Source organism: Mercurialis annua, linkage group LG7 (assembly GCF_937616625.2).
Source record: "Mercurialis annua linkage group LG7, ddMerAnnu1.2, whole genome shotgun sequence".
NCBI classification, from domain to species: domain Eukaryota; kingdom Viridiplantae; phylum Streptophyta; class Magnoliopsida; order Malpighiales; family Euphorbiaceae; genus Mercurialis; species Mercurialis annua.
In genome coordinates, this window is record NC_065576.1 from 37,054,162 (window position 1) to 37,076,204 (window position 22,043).

The 22,043-nt window shown below is 31.7% G+C and overlaps 4 protein-coding genes across 4 annotated transcripts; 1 reads left to right on the top strand and 3 right to left on the bottom strand.

The window, feature by feature from the left end:
* Window positions 1–1,022: 1,022 nt before the first annotated feature.
* Window positions 1,023–3,102, bottom strand: LOC126654690 (probable small nuclear ribonucleoprotein F). The gene is made up of 5 exons (XM_050348633.2): window positions 2,990–3,102; window positions 2,794–2,881; window positions 2,680–2,717; window positions 2,274–2,338; window positions 1,023–1,286 (listed from the first exon to the last, which is right to left on the bottom strand). The coding sequence occupies exons 1-5, from the start codon at window positions 2,993–2,995 to the stop codon at window positions 1,217–1,219; spliced, it is 267 nt and encodes an 88-aa protein (XP_050204590.1). The 5' UTR covers window positions 2,996–3,102; the 3' UTR covers window positions 1,023–1,216.
* A 1,279-nt stretch (window positions 3,103–4,381) lies between these two features.
* LOC126656352 (uncharacterized) lies at window positions 4,382–5,838 on the bottom strand. Its single transcript, XM_050350898.2, has 2 exons — window positions 5,698–5,838; window positions 4,382–5,205 (listed from the first exon to the last, which is right to left on the bottom strand). The coding sequence occupies exons 1-2, from the start codon at window positions 5,743–5,745 to the stop codon at window positions 4,522–4,524; spliced, it is 732 nt and encodes a 243-aa protein (XP_050206855.1). The 5' UTR covers window positions 5,746–5,838; the 3' UTR covers window positions 4,382–4,521.
* Window positions 5,839–15,060: 9,222 nt separating this feature from the next.
* Window positions 15,061–16,387, top strand: LOC126655002 (probable fructokinase-5). The gene is made up of 2 exons (XM_050349009.2): window positions 15,061–15,326; window positions 15,457–16,387. Exons 1-2 carry the CDS (start codon window positions 15,135–15,137, stop codon window positions 16,252–16,254), a joined length of 990 nt encoding a protein of 329 aa, XP_050204966.1. The 5' UTR covers window positions 15,061–15,134; the 3' UTR covers window positions 16,255–16,387.
* Window positions 16,388–18,412: 2,025 nt separating this feature from the next.
* Window positions 18,413–20,061, bottom strand: LOC126657808 (60S ribosomal protein L13a-3-like). The gene is made up of 4 exons (XM_050352591.2): window positions 19,699–20,061; window positions 19,507–19,623; window positions 19,314–19,401; window positions 18,413–18,682 (listed from the first exon to the last, which is right to left on the bottom strand). The coding sequence occupies exons 1-4, from the start codon at window positions 19,968–19,970 to the stop codon at window positions 18,539–18,541; spliced, it is 621 nt and encodes a 206-aa protein (XP_050208548.1). The 5' UTR covers window positions 19,971–20,061; the 3' UTR covers window positions 18,413–18,538.
* Between the last annotated feature and the right edge of the window lie 1,982 nt (window positions 20,062–22,043).

Genomic DNA, 22,043 nt, shown 5'->3' on the forward strand with positions numbered 1-22,043 from the left:
TTAAAACTTGAAGGTTTTCATATGAGTTTAATAATACGCATACACTTAGCAGAATCGACGGCAATTTTCAGTCTACAAGCCCAGAAAACTTTTCAACTGTTGGGACCTTGATAATGGCAAAATGGGGAATTGTCGGGCACATAAAATAGAGGTTTAAAAGTTTTCAACTGGGTGCAAAAGGTGGTATTTATTGATTGATAGCATATACCATAGAGGTGATCAGCCAGTGATCCACCAGGTAGATCCTCATAGACTAGTATTTTCTGCTTTGATTCGTAACAAAATCCTTGCACACCCACAAGATTCTGATGACGAATTTGCGGCAACAGATAAACCTGAAAACACATGGCAAGAAAACACTTTTGAAACTTCAAATTTTATGATTATAACCTATTACCGTAAAAGATTATGTTCTTCCCATGTGAGATAAGAGTATAGACCTAAAGTTCACCATTACAAGTTATATGGTACAAACCTCATTGATTAAAGAATCAGACCCAGGTTGAGTCCCGTCAAACCTCACTTTTCCAGCTACTAGTTTTACATCCGAAAGCCTTCCAAGAGCAGCAGCATCAATATTGGTGGTAGTGGTTCCTCTAGTTATCTATTACTATCAGAAACCGATGATATGTTGGATGAATCGGTAAAACTTGTCGTTCAACCGCAGGATAAACTCAAGAAACCTGCAGTAGACTCAGAGACAGTAACAAAATGGAAAAATCGAAAGTGTTGGGTTTATGTACCATTTTTGTTAGTGCAGGAGGAGTTTATCCAGTACCAAGGCAAGAAGATGAAGCCAACCCATAAAGGATTTTATTAGGGGCCATAGAAGAATCAGACCCTAGTGTAGGGTAATTTGAATCTAAGAGTAGCTTATTTTTTAAAAACAGATTGTATTTTGTTCATCCTAAATTTGTGCACCAATTTGGTATGAAATCACAAGTAAAAACTGATGATTGATAGGAAATGATTGTGCGAAAAATAGTGAAATGAGACTACTATGCATCTAATCAAGCTATAACTTAAGTTTGAAGGTTGAACATAATTTTTGACCAAGAAATGTTTCACATGTACTCTATTAAATGCAAAAAGTTAAGCCATCTCAACTAGTTAAGGTACACGGTACATGTGTCGCGCAATTTCAGAATTGAGCTACAAATCTGTACCAACTGTGGCTTAAAGTTCTACTATTTCAATTACATCTCAAATACATTACTCAGTCGCGATCCGCATCTTCTATTTCTTCATCTTCTGGCACACCACGAAGATACAGAACATTGTTGCATCTGCAGATATAAGACAAGAAATTTAAACACCATTAACTTTGGGGAAAATATTATGCAGCATTCTAATGGTGTTCCGACATTGGAAACAGTTGCCATGGGTAATTTCTTTGGATTTCAACATTTTTCATCAAAAGATTGCACAGATTTTTACAGCTTCAGTTAGGCAATAAATAGTAATTTTTGCATACTGTTTGTCTCAAAATAATCATTCAATATGCCAAATATTATAATATTGCATACAAACAAATGAAACTCAGTTAGATACATAGTGTATATTGTTCCAGAACTTCAAAACCATTCTTTGCACTGCTACAGTTTATCAAAAGAGTCTTAAACAATGGACATCCACTTTCTAAAATATCCTCTAGAAATGTAAAGAGAAGGGCATTGCATATTTTTTATATTTCGTAAATCTAATTACTGAAGGATTTCAAGTTTGCAAGTAGATTAATTTGGATTTTCATAGTATCCTGTTAACTTTCCATAGCAAATTAGTTCTTCTAGTTTGTCACAGTTCATAATAAGTGGGTGATAGAGAACTGAATCTAGAAAAAGCAATGTCAAAGCCAGCCAATAGAGGCACTGCGGCTTCGATGCTTATCTTTCTTAGACATGTTGATGAGTTGCATACAAGAAAGACTGGGTTTCTCACCCCTTCCCGCACCCCAGCCCCCACCAACACCCCTAACCATGGTGAGATTCATCACCATGATAAAAGCATGGGGGACCATCTCGGTGAACGGAAAATGAAACAAAGGCATTTAGTCTATCAGTTTTTTTATTTGGTTGTCCAAATTAAAATCTTTAAGTTAAAGCTTATCAACAGTTTTCTGAGAAGATGGATAAAAATAACCATTTCCATCCATCTTTCCAGCATTTAAAAATAATTTTTAGGTTAACATACACACTTGGCAATTGCACAAAGTTTCACACAATAAAGACATCAAGTAATAAGACACGGAAACTAGTCAATTCGGTTTAACTTACCTGATCAAAATCTCCCCAAGGTTTCCAGTGAATTGTCCATCAATAAACTCTTCGGTGTTGCCTAGCTGCAATCAGATTCATTGAGCAAAGAAGGTGAGAAAGGACACCCAAAAGACATAATATAGTCAAATTAAAATGCACGAGAGAAACTCCAACAGCTCGACTGTATCATTCTAAGCCAATTACATGAGGTAGATTATTTAAACCACATCATTACAAAATTCTCTCTTCTCATAGCCAAACAGCACTGCAATATTCCCAGAACCCAGTCCAAATCTTATTCCAGTAGTCCAAAATAATCAGAATTAGTTCCAAAGACAGTGCAAACCTAGTTCTCTTTTATTTATCTCTGGTTTTTCTCCCCTCTAAACTAACAGAGCAGATAGGCTAAGTGAAGAAGCAGTACCTGTAAGTTCATGTATGAGTCAACTGACGCAAGAAACCCTAAAAAAACAGCAACATTTCAAAATTAGAGGCAATTAGTGTTAAAATACAAAACAAAATTGAATTAGGTTTTGACCTCTGTATTCCATGCCCCATTTAAGTTTGACTATAACAGTCTTCCCGGTCAAGTTGTTCAAGAATGGCTTTGGATTAACTGGTATAGTCTGCAACTCATGAAAAAAATTATTCAGCACCAAAAGATATATAAATTACAGAAGATGAAGTTTCTTGAAGCAAACACGGAAAAAATACAAGTAAATAAGACTACTTACAGCCATTGTGGAGCTTGCTTTGGTGGCTGGCCGGCGGCAAAGGTTAGGGATGAAGTTTTGAGTCAATTAAATTTTAACACACCCCTTAATTATAACCGCACTCTAATTTTCAAAATTGTTAAAATTAGCACCAATATTTTTTATTATTTACAATTTAAACCCCCCCCCCCCCTAATTTTTAAGATTGCATACTTCATATTCCTTCCATCTCAATAGAGTTGTCCACTTTGAGAAATTTTTTTGTCCCAAAATACTTGTCCACTTTCAAAAATTAACTAATTTTTACACTTAGTTTTTCTATATTACCCCTATTTAAAATTCACTGATGAGTAAATTGAAAATAAATTGCAAGTGGGCCCGATATTAAATAGGGGTATGACAAGAAAAGTAAGTAAAAATTCACAAAACCCACAAACAATAATTGTTTTTCTTAAACTGTGTGATAAAGGTAAAGTGGACAACTCTATTGGGACGGAGGGAGTATATAATAAAGGCCTAATTACTTAAAACCCACTCATTTTATAACTTTTTTTCATTTATATCATGACCTAGGAAAATTTTCAATTGTACCCTATTTTCGATTTTTATGTTTCATCTCTACCTAATGAGTTAAATTGATCTATTTTCTTTTGAAAAAAAGTTTAAATTAGTCCTTCATTTTTAATCTATATTCTGATAAAACGTTAATATTAATTATTTATGTATCTTGTATTTAATATTTTCATCCTTAAATTAATTAAATTATCAAATTTTTTAATTTTGGGGTACAAATGAAACATAAAAATCGAAAATAGGGTACAATTGAAAATTTTCCTAAGTCATTGTATAAATGAAAAAAAATTATAAGATGGGTGGTTTTTAAGTAATTAGGCCTATAATATATTACAATTTGGCCCTCTTATAATGAAATCCTGACTCAGTCACTGTTCAAACATCTAATTATTTATTTAGTGAATGAAGGAATATATAGACCTGGAATTTGGAAGAACATTTATAATTTAGGGTTAATTACTATCACCCTTATAAGATTTGATCCGTAATCCTATCCCCATAAATTTTGAAAAACGACTATTTTTTATGATATTTGTGTTTTTTTAATTAACATCCCCTAGCTGAACATAAAATTGAAAGGGAAAATAGTTGTTTTTTTTAAAACTCATAAGGAAAGTAGTATTTAAGACCAAATTTCATCGGAGTAATAGTAATTAACCCTATAATTTATACTAAATTTCAAATACCATCAGATTTCTATGTTACTTGTCAAAGTAATATATTCTTAAAAACTTATAGCATGTTAAAACAATATTTCAAACAGAAAAATCGTAATTTGAAAGCGTAAAAAAAGAATTCAGTCCGTAAACTAATGAATTAAGAGTAATTATTTAATCCAATGATTGTGGTTATTTATTTAAGAAGGTGATTAAGATATTAAAATCTGTCAACTCCAAATACAATTACAACTCTGCCCCTACTTTCACTTAGCTAAAAAAACAATAATAGCTAACCCAATATCTCATAACAAGCTAAACTGTCTATTTATGTTTTTGCGCCTTGAGCACGTACACCGTTATTAACAGCGCCAACATTGCCAACAGCGTTACTACTAGCACTGCCGGTCCCCACAAATTAATTATTCGTATAGCCCAATGTTCACCACCTCCGTTACCGTTCTCGTCGTCACCCGCACCGCCGTTATCCAAATTATTATCACCCGCACCGCCGTTATCCAAATTATTATCACCCGCACCGCCGTCACCGTCACCGTTATCATTAGCACCACCGTCACCCAAATTTTCCACAGCATCACCGTTGCCGTTACCGTCATCATTAGCACCACCGTCACCCATATTATCCCCAGCATCACCGATGCCGATACCGTCATCATTAGCATTGCCGTCTCCCAAATTATCCCCAGCATCACCGACGCCGTTACCGTCATCAATAGCACCACCGTCGCCCAAATTATTCCCAGCATCACCGACGCCGTTACCGTCATCATAAGCACCACCCTCTCCTAAATTATCACCAGCATCACCCTCGCCATTACCATTATCACCAGCATCACCCTCGCCATTATCGTTATCAACTGCACCAGTGTTACCCAAATTATCAGCAGCACCACCGACTTTTTCCTCACCGGCACCGGCAAGAATAGCAGTTCCTTCATCCTCTTCCACAGAATTATTCTTGTCAACAAGTTCCTTAACAGTTGAGTTCTGAAAAGGGGATAATTTATAATGAAGAACTAATATTACTTAACAAATTAAACTAAACATCAGATAAAAGAAGAATCTTGATTCTTAAAACTTGTTAGCATCCAAGGGCTGCATTTCTAATACAGTTTTGCTAGTTGTTCAACAAAATGAAAAATACAAGAAATTACCCTAGGACCCAACCAGAGGCACAAAACTGAGTTCTTGATTATTTTCTTGCGAACCAAACAGTAATCTACACCATATCTTTCAAGATACAAAACCCTAAAACACGTCAAGATTGTATAGCAAACAATTAGCAAAATAAATTTTCTTCCTAATGTATCCAAACAAGAAAATGACCAATTGAACACTTGAAATTCCAGGAATCGCATGCAAAATTTATTTACCATAAACATGTAAATAAAAGCATGAAATAACCAAAAGCATAACAAGATTTCAGGCTACATTTTCTTTTCCAAGAAGCCAAACAGAATGTTTAAAGATTCACTTTACCTTAACATCAGACGAACTTTCCTTCGATTGCTTGCTATCAGTATCCATTATAGTTTTGTTTTCTTTAAAAACAGAAAGGAAAATGAGAGATTTTGTAGTGGTTTCTTGATTTTTCTTTAGAAGTAAACTCTAAATTACAGGGCTGCTTCTCCGAGTTTGTAATATTAAAGTTCGTTTCAAGCTTCGTTGCAGGCAAGTTAGTTATACATAACGGTTTTTCAATCCTTTTTAGCAAATCGTATTTTGCCACGTGCATGATATAATAGCACAAACATTGTCTTTTGACCCCTTTATTTATAGCTTAGTACTCAAAGGTGAAAATATGTTAGAGTAGTCAATTTTACCCACATTTTTATGGATGTAGAAGGGAATTAAAAAGATAAAAGTGCAATTTATCAGGAAAAGGGACTATTATATGGCATTTTAAAAAATAAGGGTGTGTCCGCACCTTTTATAAATTTAATTAAAAATTGAAATTGTTTCATTAAAATGAATAATTAATCTTATTGTTGAAAAGTAAGAACTAATTATTTTAAATTTACTAAATAGTTAATTATTTCAAAAAATAAATTTTAAATTGCTGACAATATTTTTAGAAGAAGAATATTTATATTCTAAGGCACAACATTATAAAAGTGAACTCTCTCAATCAATTATCAATACGGGATTATCAATATGGTAAGTCGTTATATCAGTTTAATAAAACTGTAAAACGGAAGCATCTTGAAATTTTATTTCTCCACTTCCTCACTATTTTCAAACTTTAGCATGTTGCACATTTAATGTTGTATATTAGTCTTCATGTTAATTTTTTTGGGTTAAAGATTCTGAGGGTCGCTCAACTTTCGCTAAATTGTAAAATAGTCAGTGAATTTCAAACGTTACAAAATGGTTACCGTGCTCCTATTAAGTGAATCTCCGATGGTCTTTAAATGATTTCCGGTATTAATAATCACACATGGCCACCGGAAGCTGAGTCACTCCATTCTCTATTTTACACGTCATTTTTTTCCTCACTCATTTTACATGTCATCTTCTCCTTCTTCACAAGGACAAATCTACCATCTACAGCCACCAGCAACCACCCACAGCCACCCTAACAGCAACCAGCAACCACCCACACCACCCACAACCACAACCCAGAACCACCCTACATCAACCAACAACCAAAATGACACCCATAGCTACAACCAACCACCCACAGCCACTAGAAAAATTAAATTCCAAAAACCTCCGACTAGCATCGTCTTACCGCCTAACTCCTCTGTGCTCGTCTTGCCGCCTTAGGTCGTTCTTCGTTGCTATTTCTGCCGTTCAACACTGCTCCTCCGCCATTGTTGCTGCTGCCGTTCAACGTTGCTCCTTGTTCAAAACACATGTTGCTGCCGTTAACTGCCGCTCCTCATCCAACACACTGCTGCTGTATATTTTATCTTTTGCTCGTTCATTTTGCAGCAATGAAGAAAGGTGGAAGCCGACGATGTGAGGATAGGCGGCGGTGGCAGCTCATTGTGTAGATTAGGGTTTCATGTAGTTTTGTTTGAATATGGTTAATTTTAATTTAATTATGGTTAAAATTAATTTAATTAGGGTAGTTGTGTTTAATTAGGATATAATAATTATAAATTAAATTATGAATAAAAAAATAGGGAAGAAGAGATGAGGTGGATGCCTCAAAATATTGTTGGCTGACATGGCAAAGGAGGGGAGCGTGACTCGATCAGCATCGGAAATCATTTAGGAACCACCAGAAGTTTGCTAATAGTGAATACGACAACCATTTTGTAATGTTTTGAAATTCAGTGACCATTTTGCAACTTGGCGAAAGTTGTGTGACCCCCAGAATCTTTAACCCTAATTTTTTAGATGTCTTTCAATCCTTCAAGCGGAAGTATGGAGAGCTTTTGACGGTTTGGAAATTGCTTGAATTAGAGGCTTTCGGAATGTGGTTTTGTTATTGGAAGAAAGACAGAAATTTAATCATCAAAAAATTAAAATAAACAGTAAATCACATAACACAACGGCATACCAAAACTTTAACGGTAAAAATAAATGACTTAATTAAGTTATATAATTTTAAAAAAATTTGATAGAAAGCTCTAATGATCTACTATTACTCAGGTAGCCTCGTAATAGCGTAAAAAGAAAGAAACAAGCTTGTACTAATCCAATAGTCGAAAATCTGTATTTAAATTAAACGGAGAAGTTGTGTTTCTCATAACGCCAAAAAGCAGCAGATTATATAAAGATCATCGGTGATTCTACTTCTCAGCCTCCTTCAACTTTTTTTCTGTTTTAGTAGCTTCATGTTCGATTATCTCCGACTCCCCATCCTCCTACCTTTTCCCTGAAAATAGGACATGATTATATTAAGAGCCGAGTGTTATAGCTTCGATTAAAAAGCTAAAATGTTAAGAGAGAAGGCTTACTCCTGTCCGCTTGATCATTGCCAGGTGCAGGAGCAGCATGATCATTCTAGTCATTCTCATTAGAATCCTCTATCTGAAATTCATATCCCCCATCGGCAAAATGAGCTTTCACAAGAGAAAGTGTCCGGTAGCGGTGAGAGATCTTGTTTTTCTCTTTCTGGGAAATCTCAGCAAAACTAAAGTGAAGATCAAAATAGAAATTCAGATTAATACTGTATCTAAATAAACAAATAGAGAAACTTTGACAGTATTAGAAAATATCTTGTTCTTACGTTTGATCATAGCCATCAGGTTGAAAGATTGGATCCCATCCGAAATCCCTAGGTCCCTTGGGAGCAACTATCTTATCTTGTCATTCAATGTCGAAGCAAATAAGTTGACAAAACCATGAGAAGATAACAATCAGCGAGTTAAATAGTTTTTGGGTCACTGAACTATAGTGTTTTTACTAAACAGTTACCGAATTATAAAAAGTTACAAAATAATTACTGAATTATAGCTTTTTTAGAAAACGGTTATCGAATTATAAAATGTTACAAAACAGTTATTAGAGTATCTTTTTTTTTTTACAAATGGTTACCATCTTGATTATGTGGAAAAGGAAAATATGTATAGTAAGATAACCTTTTCGTAAAACAACAACAGTTCGATAACCGTTTTATAAACATAACTATAGTTAAGTAACCATTTTATAACTTTTTATAGTTCGGTAACCTTTTTGTAATAACACTATAGTTCACTAACTTTTTTGTAACTTTTTATAATTCGGTAACCGTTTTGTAAAAACACTACTATAGTGACAAAAAATATTTAACCCAACAATTAGCAATAATCAACTCGATTTGGCTCAATAAATTTAATATACATGATAGAAAACTGAAGAACCTAAACAATATGCTCTTTACGGTTTTTTTCTAACAAGATGGTCAGTGATTTTACAAGGAAAGTGCATGTTGGGTTTAGTTATTCAACTAATTTTTTCATTCAAAAAATCAAACTAAACGTCATTTTTGGTTTACTTTTCAAATTAATTTCTGACATTGAATACGAACTTGTGCAAAATATGATAGTATAATTTAGGGTTAAATACAAACTCATACACCAACTTTAACCTAATTTGCAATTACAACATAAACTTTTAAATTTGGTCGGTAATGAACTTTGCACTTTTGACAAATCAATACATCACTATTTTTCCGGGACATTTTTGCTGAGTTGGAAGTCGGATTGCCATGTAGGCTGACAAATTGGAAAATAAACGGTGCATTGATTTGCCAAAAAGTAAAAGTTGTTGCCTGTTTTTACCAAAAATTTAAAATTAGTGTTGTAATTGCAAATTACGTTAAAGTTTATGATTTCATTTGCAAACGTGCCAAATTACGTGACAAATACTGAAATTCATTACGTCAGTATACGTGTTCTTTCCGGCCTCCAACTCAGCAAAATTGTCCCGAAAAATAATTGGCGTATCGATTTGCTAAAAGTGCAAAGTTCATTACCGACATCGCCAAGTTTAAAAGTTTATGCTATAATTGAAAATCAGGTCAAAATTGGTATATGAATTTGCATTTAACTCTATAATTTACGGTAAAAAAAAATACTAAGACTTAACCTTATACTTGTTAAGTGATAAAATTTTGAATTAATTTAAGGGATATTAACTGTGGTTGACATAAATTAATTTATGGAGTTTAAAGAGGCGAGTAACCTGGAAAAGTTCATATACAAATGTTTAATGTTTATCTTCATGGAATTATTATTCTTTTTATTTATTTATATATTATTATTTTTGGCTTAGAAAAAAAAAAACTTGAAGGGATATTAATATTCAATTTACGTTAATATGTGAAGTTGAGCGTCACTAATATTTTTATTACACTGTATCTCTAATTTTTTCTTGATTGTTTCTTTTGCAAGAGGGGTCTCCTCCTGCCTTCCGTTGTCAATTGGTGGAACTCCTCCACTTATTAGGTAAAATTAAATTAGATTTTTTTTGTTATTTTTTAATATAAATAATCTTGTCTTATTTTAAAGGATCCCGACATTTCAGTTATGTGTTCTACAAAATCAAAGTAATACTTATATTATTTTAGTTGCTACTAAAGGGAAGTAATTTTAATTTGTAAGTTTTATCGTTCTATATTGCTACCGTTCATTTAGCAAATTATTTACATACTAGTCGTAAACCCGCGCATTTGCGCGGAATCAAATTTATATATAATTTAAAGTATTACTAAATTTTAAAAGGTAATATAAATAATTTATAATCAATAAAATTTATAATCTATGAACTAATAAAACAAAATAAATTAAAATCTATTCTAATGTATTCTAATAATCATAGTAATGTTAAGATAATAAGGCTAAGATAATGGCAAAAAAACTAATATTTCATACTTTATGAATTAATAAAAAAAATCAAATTTATTTTTAAAAGTAAATGTATATCGATAATTGCAAAAAAACTAATATTTCATACTTTATGAATTAATAAAAAAAATCAAATTTATTTTATTTTAAAAAGGGCCTAATGCCTCAAAAAAATTCCGACCTTTTAGCCCCTTCTCAATCCTACCCTGACGTTGAAAACTGGTCAATTTTACCCTATTTTGCATTTTTGTGTTTTAATTGTACCCCGAAATATTAAATTGTCATTTTTTCGTTTGGAAAAATTAAAAAACGTTCTCCATGTCTAGCATATATTAATTGTATATGTTAAAAATTTATTTATATTTAGCTAAATTAATTAAGAATTTAAATTAGTTTTAATTTGATTATGGTTTTTAGTTAATTTTTAAAAATAAAAGACTTATTTGTACTTTTTTGAATGGAAATAAATTTAATTTTATCTTTAAACTTAGTTAATTAAATGATTTCATCATTTAAATAAAAAATTATAAAAAATTAAAAAATAGGGTACAATTAGAACGAAAAAATGCAAAATAGGGTAAAATTGATCAATTTTCAACGTCAGGGTAAAATTGAAAAGGGGCCAAAAGGTTGAGATTTTTTGAGGTATTAGGCCTTAAAAAAATAACAAATCTATTTAGTAGTTAATAAGAACACTTTTCCTCAGGAAAAAAATATAAGAACACTTCTTAAGATCATAAGATGTAAATATAACAAAAGACTGTGAAACGCTTAAAACTTTCGGCTAGATGTTTATAGTTATGTGGGTTAATTACAATTAACGCAACTATTATTTAAAAAAAAAAGTAAAAAAACCAAGTATTTATAAACATGATGAACCAAAACAAATAAATGGTCGAAAACCATTAAAACCCACACCAAAAAGCATATGCTAAACTCATATTAATCTTGTAATTCTGCATAAATATGTCTATTTAATCAAATTTAACCAATTAAATGTTAATATTGCTGAATAAAAGAATAGTGATAATACTACACTAATCACCACATGTAAATGAATAAATCAAACTCAGAAAATAAAGACTTTCAAAGTTCATATTTTTAACTCATGATCAAAAATTAAAGTATAATTAAGATGGCCACTGATGTTGATTAATGACTTAAATCGTTTTTTTTTTTGTTCCCAAACTCGTAAAAATGAAGAAAATATAAATGAAATATGATAAAGATATTGAATTAGCATTGAAAAAGTTTTACTGATCTAATAAAAGATTAAAATTGAAGTTGATGGTACATTTTCTAAAAGGCTAATTTCCTGAAAACCCCCCGCACCTTTCAACCCCTCTTCGTTTGCACCCTCACCTTTCAAAATCTCCAATTTTACCCAAATTCTCACCTTTCATTTTCAATTGCACCCTAAAAGTATTAAATTAGTCCTTTTTCACTATAAAAAAGTTCAAATCGATAATTTTTATTTTAATTCATATTCTAAATAGTCCTCAATGTTTAAATTTCAACAGTAAAACCATATTTCTTAAAATTTTAAAAGTTAATTTTTTTTATATAAAATAAAAATCAATTAAAAATATCATTAAATATGGTTTTGTTGTTGAAATTTAAACATTAAGGACTATTTAGAACATGAATTAAAATATAAAGTATCGATTTCAAGTTTTTTCTAGTGACAAAAGCCCAATTTAATATTTTTAGAGTGCAATTGAAAATGAAAGGTGATAATTTGGGTAAAATTGGAAATTTTGAAAGGTGAGGGTGCAAACGAAGAGGGATTGAAAGGTGAGGGTTTTTCAGGGGTTAAGCCTTTCTTAAAAATGGGTGGCTTAAAATAGTTCAAAGAAACCCGAGACACTCAAATGTTTTATTGTTATTAAATCCAAAATTTTCTATAATTAATAGAAGGGTCAAAAACACGTGATTACATGTATATAAGAAAAATAACATTCTTCTGCAAAAAAAATTATAAGAGAATTATATGCTGCAAACAAATTTATTAAGTATAAAAGAAAGGAGTTTTCCACCTACTCTTTAAAGTCCTGTTAAAATAATGCTGTAAATTTTGTTAATATCTTAGGTTATTATAAGGAACCTTAACAGTAGTAATAATTATCAGGAAGTTAGAATCCAAAATTTTCTATAGAATTGCTAACCCACCCCCACGCCACAAGAAACATAAAGACAGAAAGTGGGTTGGCTAACATTTCAAAAGAGATAAATAGAGAAATTTAATAAAAAAAACACTTATATTGTTATGTTACCTAGTCTAGCCAAGTGAATCGAAAATGATTGGCAATGAGTTAAAGGATTTTATCTTAAAAATTGTATTCAGTGCTGTAACATAGCTTATTTAATACATACACATGAAGATCTGTTCACTTCATTAGGGAAATCAAACACCATACTTAACTGAAGCTCGTCATAATCGAAGCTTGTCAAATACCGCAATTTTTGAAACGCGGTAACTATATTTCAATTGCCCAAAGATTGAATCTATAATTAATCCAATGTGGGCAATTAGTAAAATAACAAAATGGTGTAAATTGATCAATTAACAAATGAAAATATAAGAATAAAATAAAATAGTTTAATCATCTAAATATAAGAATAGTATCTTAATGGTAAGTAGAAGAGAGTTGTAGAAAACTTAACTGAATTGATAATTGAAATAAAGATTATCTCAGCTATAGATTAAATTAAAGAGGATAATATATGATAACCAGCAGTCCTTAATTTGATATAACTCTTATAAAATGTGAAAGACCTTACAATTCTTTTTCCTTGACGTGATCCCAAAATTGCTTGACAACCTAAAAGAGACAATAAAAAGTCAGTATTGAAATAATGGCCTGGGAAGAAAATATCTCTGTAACTTTCAATGGAGATTAGTGGCAAGGAAAAAAGATACCTCTGTAATTTTCAATGAAGAGTTACAAATTGTATAGAAAGAACCGATTGGAATACCAAACAAATATATAGATTGGTATTCTAATTTGGCGGATAATTTTTGTTTGATTTTTTTAGGTTGAAGGGAAGAATTTTTTAATAAATAACTTAAACAAAATATATTATTATAATAATTAATTAATTTTATAAGAATCCTATTACCTTTGCTCCTTTAGTATTAGTAAAATATGTTATATTTCATCATTAAAATTAAACTGTTAATTGGTATATTTTTTTATATTGGAATTTGAATCCTGTTTAATTTAGTATATTTTTACTGAAAATATTAAATAATTAAATATTTAGATATTATGGGCTACATATTATAGATGTTTTTTTACCAAACAAGGAGAAAAATATGAATTCTAAAAAACGGGAGCAATATTTTCGGTAAAGAAATGCATAGATTATAGATTAATTGAACAAAGTATCACTTTACCTCCTTATCTTGTGTTAAAATTTTAAAAAAGTTAAAAATAGCAAACTTGTATTACTTATATCCTGAACTTGTGTAAACAAGATAAAAAAAATTTTTTGACTTAACCGGAGAGTGAGTTTCATAAAAATTATAATTTACTCTAATTAATCATAATTAAATAATAATTAGTTCTAATTAAACCAAATTAAATTAGGGATTGTTTAATTTTTTTTTCCGGCGAGGCGGAGGATCTCCTCCTCGCTTGAGAACGAGGGAAGTTCTTACCAAGACCGGGTTCATGAAAAATTCATGGACCTATCCAATAAGGTGTTAGAGAAATGAAAAGAAAGAAAAAATAATAAAAAAAGAGAGAAAATTATATTAGATTTTCTAACACCTCATTGGGTAGGTGCATGGAAAATTCATGGACCGGGACTAGGTAAGAATTTCCCTGAGAACGATACAATAAAACCCTGTTTTTTAGTTAATATTAATATGATATATAAAATCTTGAAATTATAGGGATTAAATTATTATCTTAAAATTATTATGTGTTAATTTAAAAAAATTAAAAAAATTTAGGAGCGTTTTAAATTTTTTACCAACAAAAACTATTTTGACAAAAAAAAACCATCACATTCCAGAGATTGTGTCTCTCTGGGACGAGAGTGGAGAGGGTGTTTTTGATCCGATTTACACAAATTCAGAGTAAAAATAATCCCGGTTTGTTAGTTTTGACTTTTTTAATATTTTAACGCCAAATTTAGGGGGTAAAGTGATCCTTGTTCATCATAGATTATAGATGTAGATTAATAGATGTAAACTATTCCTATCCGAAAGAAGCAAAACTAATAATTATCCTTAACAAACAGGCGACAAGATATTGATTATATATCCCTTAAACTAATCCTAATAGATTATCCTGAATAGTAATCCAAAGAAGGTATTATAAATCTAAATAATTATTAATTCTGTAACCTACGCATAATAGGAATCAAATATCTTTCTTTTTTTTAAATGTTGGAATCAAATATCTTAGAAATAAATAACACACGTGATCATCTAAACTTACTAGAGCTTTTTAAGGAATAATATTAGTAGACCATATCCAAAATTATTTCGGATATGGTTTAACAAAATATAAAATCTTTTCATAGCAAAATTTCTCTATAAATAGACAAGACTTATGATAAGGGTTTTTCATTACTTGCAAAGCAAAAAAATACACATACATTAGTTCAAGAAGAAGATAAAAGTTAAAGATGACGATCTCAACAGCAAATCCTGCAGGTTTAGTAGTTTCGTTCGGAGAGATGTTAATCGATTTTGTACCAGATGTTGCTGGTGTTTCCTTGGCGGAATCCGGTGCTTTCATTAAAGCACCGGGCGGTGCTCCGGCTAATGTTGCTTGTGCTATCACCAAGCTTGGCGGCAACTCTGCCTTCATCGGCAAGGTAACTATGTAATCTGTTGTTTTGTTTACGTTTATGGAAAAACTTTTAAAACTCGGAAACTCTATATTTATTTGTTTAAGCGTTTTTTATTTTCGTGTTACGTATCTGATATGTTTTTGTGATGTGATAGGTTGGAGAGGATGAATTCGGGCATATGCTCGTCGATATATTGAAGAAAAACGGAGTGAATTGCGAAGGAGTATTATTCGATCAGAATGCGAGAACTGCATTAGCTTTTGTGACATTGAAAAAGAATGGAGAAAGGGAATTCATGTTCTACAGAAACCCTAGTGCTGACATGTTGCTGAAAGAGTCCGAATTGAACATGAATTTAATCAAGCAGGCAAAGATATTTCACTACGGATCCATAAGTTTAATCTCAGAGCCGAGCAGATCAGCTCACATGGCCGCTATGAAAGCAGCAAAAGCCGCAGGAATCTTACTATCCTACGATCCGAACGTGAGACTCCCGCTCTGGCCGTCTCACGAGGCGGCTAGAGACGGAATTAAGAGTATATGGAATGAAGCTGATTTCATCAAAGTGAGCGATGATGAAGTAGCATTCCTGACGCAGGATGATCCGAACAACGAAGAAGTCGTTATGTCGCTGTATCACGATCGCCTCAAGCTGCTCGTGGTTACCGACGGGGAGAAGGGGTGCAGATATTTTAGTAAGACTTTCAAAGGGAAAGTTGATGGATATGCGGTGAAGACGGTGGATACTACCGGGGCCGGTGATGCTTTTGTTGGGGCGTTTTTAGTAGCTGTTGCTGAAGATGAATGTGTCTTGGAGAATGAAGAGAAGTTGAAGGAAGTTTTGAAATTTGCTAATGCTTGTGGAGCTCTTTCTACTACTCAGAAAGGAGCTATTCCTGCACTTCCTTCAACTTCTGAAGCTCAGGCTCTCATTAAATCTTCCAAAGCTTAATTTTTTATTTTTTTTTAGTTATTAGATCTAGTTAGTTTTTTTTTTCATGTTTGTTTTGTTATGTTTGGAATTTTCTTTTTTTAGTTTTTTGAAGTGATAATGAACTTAATGAGAGTTTTGTTCTGGAATTAAATAGTTATCTCTATGTAGCTTTTTTCATTCTAGTTTTTTTGGTGATTCAGAAATCTAATATCTGCAGAACTATTAGCATAAGCTGCAATATTAATTAATTAAAAAAATCGTAAAAATTCAGCTTATATTTAAAAATTTCTTACATAAACCTAATTCATCATCTTGAATTGTTACATCGATTAATTATATAACAAGTTATATAATCGAATGTAATAGCCAATCTATTAACGATTAAATGGATATTAATTCATTAATTTGTTAATTACCTTCAGTTAGTCTATATAGACTCGGATATGGATATTCAAAATGGATACATATCCGTATATCCTAATTTTCTTAAGTAAAAATATAGGAATATGGATCCGATATAGAACTCCGGTATTTAGGTATGAAAATATATATACACTAGACATAAGTATTTATTTAGTTGTAAAAATTAAAATAATAACTAAATTAAAAGCTTATAATTATAAATAGTCTTACTTTTAAACCAAAACATTAACATCATACCTGACACCAATGTTGTGAGACCCGATCCGGTACTAGAACCAATGCCAATAAAGGATTAAGGGTTTAAAGTTCAACCGGGGTCCAACCGGTATTAAACCCGTGTTTTGAAAATATAAAAAAAGTGAAATTACAACTCCATTAGTGATATTTATACTACAGAATAAGAAATATGGACACACGGATGATGTTAGCATGATGGTACTGTGCGTTGCCACACTAAAAAGGCAACCAGTGGTTTAATTTATTTTTTTGATAAGTACATTTGTTGGTTTTTCTAATGTTGATCGAACCGGATCCGAATTTTCCAGTTAAATTACTCCGACTCAACGGTTAACTGACCGGTTTGATAGGAAAATCCCGGGTTTATTAATAAAAGGGTTTTAAGTGCTAACCGAACCAATAACTCGAATGGTTCGAGGGTTTTCCGGTCGAACCGATTGGTCCGTTCGGGTTTGACAACCATGCCCAACACATGATGTGGTTTTTTTACCACATGATATTGCAACTTCTTATGAATTCTATCTCTTTACATGTTAATTGGAGAGTTGGATTTATATCATATGTCATGTCGGTGCTATGTCATGTACAACTCTAATTTGCAGACAAAATGAAGAGTCCGGGTAACATCGACCTTCAATAGCGTCACATGTCAATCAATTAGTGGATGAAAAACTAAATCAACAGTTAATATCAATTCTTTCATATTTCAGTGTATGATTAGGTCAACCTCCTTAAACTTCTAAACCATAGTCTAAAGAACTGAACCGGCCAGTTCGACCGAGAAGATCATTAAACCAATTGCACCATAAAAACTGTCTGGTTCATAAATCATAATCAACCAAAGAAAATTCTTCAGACTAGATCTATAGTTTTGGTCCTTGCTCTTTATGATTCTTCAATTTGACACATTTGAGGTCAAACCTCTATGCATCCAAATCAGCTCGAAAATGGACATATACTTTCATCAATTCAAGAACAAATTCATTTTCTTGTTCTTTGTTATCCGATACCATCACTCTTTTAGTCTCTCGAACCTTTTTCAACAAAAGTTTATTTTATCCTCAAATCTGGTAAAAAGTCAATTAAATTTAAGCTCATGACTTTAAAATAAAAAAACACTCTAAATTTAGCATTATAGATCATTTCACTCCTTTTCCGCCACCCAACACTAGTTTATAAATGATGCTCTAATCATTTTCCGACACCTTATCAAAAGGGATAAAACGAGAAATAAAACTAGACAAAATGTCAAGTTCGTATATTATTTTTTCAAAGCCATAAACTTGACTTTAATTTTGTTATCTCAATTTCAAAAAGTATAATGAACTTTGTTGCTTCCTTTTTATTCCCGCTCATCATAGAAGGAAACATATTAGAGAAGCATTGAAGCGTATTAACAAATGGAGCAAGGAAGAGAAATGCGGGCTTGCTATAAGAATAAAGAGCCATGGCTTCGATAAGGAAAATTGTGAAGAAAGAGTCTAGGCATAAAACAATAAAAATCAAGTAGGCGAACTAAACAATGCCGATATTCTAATAAAGATTCAAATACTAACAATTTAAACAAAATTGAAGTGTTGAAGAAATCCATCAACTACTGATCCTAACTAAAATTGTAAGCCACTAGATAATCAGCAGAACTTCAGTATGTAACAGCAGATAGTATTTCTCCTTGGGAACCCAGCTTCTCCTCTGCAGCCTTCTCAGCCTTAACCCTGAGCTTGTTCAATTGCTTCTTCCTCTCATACATAACCTGAGATCTTTCCTTTCTCTTATTCTCCAACTCCTGCACAAAATTTCATAATTAGAAATAAAATCTGCATGTTGTCATCACTGCCTAGTTGCTTTGGCTTTTTCCTAATAAAAACTCTTACTTCGTAATCATAGACTGTGAAGATGAACTCCAGATACAACCTACTTATCTAATACACTAATACAGCCTGTGTTCCCCAATTGTAAATTAAATACATGATGTACGGCTCAGTTGTTGATCAAAAAAGATTAAAGGAGAAATAGGACCATTCTAACAACAACTTTTTAAACATTATTATTACAGCCCAAATATCAGAATTAACATAACGAAGGGAGAAAACGATGGCAGACAATTAAATAGATTAACAATATAGTCGAGGTCGAAGATAAGAAGATTCATCCAATTAGCTGAAAGAACATAAAATCGCAAAGAAACCATAATGCTACCTTGAGATGATTCTAAGAAGTTCCACACAAACAGAGATAAAGTATAAATGTAATCAAATGCTAAATCTGCTATTGAATATGTAGATAAATAGTAACAAAACGGTTTAAAAACCATGACAAATTTCATCTCGACAATAACAGGTACTACCACATTAATCCGAATACAGAAAAACAGAAGTCGATTAAGCACGGGGTGCTAAAAGATGTAAAAGACTCACCTTGATGGTGTCATAGTGGTTCCATCCAACCTCAGACGATAGACGACCCAACAAGCAGTATTTATGTCCACTCTGAAGTCTCAACACCCTAATTTACACAACCAATCAACAACAAAACAATCAAAATCAAAACAAAATTCAACTAGCACCAATCACAAATAAAAGATCATAATTTCATCATAATAGCACTCACTTAAGAGCATCAGGAATAACCATCCTCTTCATCTTATCATACGGTGGAGGAACACCCTCATAAACCTTCAACCGGGCAAGCGCAGCTTCCCCACGCTTCGTCTTATGCGGAATCATTCTACACAAATAACAAAATTCTCATTATTTATACACAACAATTTATCAAAATAACACCAATAAAGAAATAATTTACCCACGGACAGTGCGCCAAAAGATCTTAGCAGGGGCGCGGAAATGAATGGGACCATGCGAGGGTTTGGTGTTCATTCGCTTACGAAGGAACCGCAAGTACTTCATTTTCTGCCTCACTAATCCTCCTGATAAGCAAATTTCCTCGCATCGAACAACCACCACGTGCTGCCCGTTCAATAGCTCCTTTGCCGTGGCTGACGCAAGCCTCCCCAGCATGTGGTGGCGTGCGTCTACTACCACCCTCTTCGCGCGGATTCCCGATCCTGACACCATTTTTGAACGAACTGAAACAGAGTCTTTCGCTCGCTGTTCAGCTGGTTTGGTGGTATTTAGAAGACGGGTAGCTAGGGTTTTGCTTTGTTTAGTGGACTAGTTTTTGATGGATTTGAGCCCACTGAGAAAATTGGGCTAATTGTTGGCTTGATCACCACATATCTATATTAGGGAAGATTAGAATAATACATTATTTTTTAAAATAATTTAATTTTCTATCTCAATACAAAAAAAAATACCTCATAATTCTAATGCTTTTATTTTTTTACTCTATGTTTATATTATAATTATACCTACTTTTTATTAATTTTTTACTCTAAATATCTCATATGACAATCGTCATATTTTACATTTCCCTCTTTCTTTCTTTCTCTCTCCTCTCTTCTTTTTTTTCTTTTTTTTCTTCTTTTTTTCTCATGCGTTTCTTTTTTTCTTCGTCAATTTTTTTCTTCTTCTTTATTTTTTTTTCTTCTACATTTTTCTTTTTTCGTCACCCCTTCATCGCTTCACCGCCGTTTCTTCATTGCTCCACCGTCGCTGCATTATTCATTCATATTTTATTTTTTCTTTAATTCATGGTGATTATTGCGATTTTTTAACATTCATATATAAATAAATTACTCTTGAATTTTTTTTTCAATTTTAGATCTAAAAATCTGCATGAAAAAACGAAATTATGATGAAAAAAACGATTTTCTGCAAAAAAACATCATCTGATTATCATAATACTGCAGAAAAAAAGATTTTTTTATTAAAAAAAAACAGTCTCTGATTATCATGTGTATCACTGTATTATCATGTTGTTATTATAACACTGCACTGAGAATGATTTTTTACAAAAAAAATTGATTATCATGTTGTTATCACTGTATTATCATCTCGTTATCATAATAAAATCATATGATACCGAGATGATAATGTATTATTATACCTAAATGATAATGTTATGACAACGACATAATAATAAAATTATGATAACAGTATGATAGTATGATACTTATATAAAAAATTACATAAAAATTATGATAACGAGATGATAATGTGAAAAAAATAGTATGATAATAAAGTATAATAAGGTCATATTATCATACTATTATCTAAACCTTATCATCTTATTATCATAATTTTTTTGTAATTGTTTTTTCATACATGTATCATATTATCATACTATTATCTTCACATTATCATCTCGTTGTCATAATTTTTTGTCATTATTTTTTTCATACAGGTATCATATTATCATACTATTATCTTTAAATTATCATCTCATTATCATAATTTTTTTACATATAGATATCATATTATCATATTATTATCATAACTTTATTATTTTACTAGCATCTGGTTATCATACTGGTGTCATGAATCTTTTTGTTATTCTATTTTCACGTACGTTATCATCTAGTTATCATAATCTTATCATAATTCATTATCATCTAATTATCATACTCCAGTGATATGATAACGACATGATAATCAAACACTTTTTTATCATACATTATCATATATGTTATCATATATGTACCATAAATATTATCATCTCGTTATCATATGATAAAACATTATCATATGACACTATTTCTATAATTTTTTTTCATGTTAGTATCACATGATAATGTTATGATAACGATATATGATAATATTATGATAATGATATGATAATCAAACATTATTTTCTGCAGAATTTTTTTCCTGCAATGTTATGATAATTACATGATAATATAGTGATACTCATATGATAATCAGAGGATGTTTTTCTACATAAAAATTATCTTTTCTGCAGTGCTATGATAATGTGATGATAATGCAGTGATACTCATATGTAGAGGTGGCCATGGGCCGTGTCAGCCCGTGAACCGGCCCGGAACCGGACTAAGACCGGCCCCGAACCGTACAAAGGGCGGTTCCGGGCCGGTTCCATATTTGTTAAACCGTGAACCGGCGGTTCCGGATCAAAACCGGCGGTTCAAGGGTCGAACCCGTTGATAAAAAATATATATTATATATTTAAAATATATATTATATCTTTATCATATAATATATTTACTTTTGCAATAAAATACATGCTATATT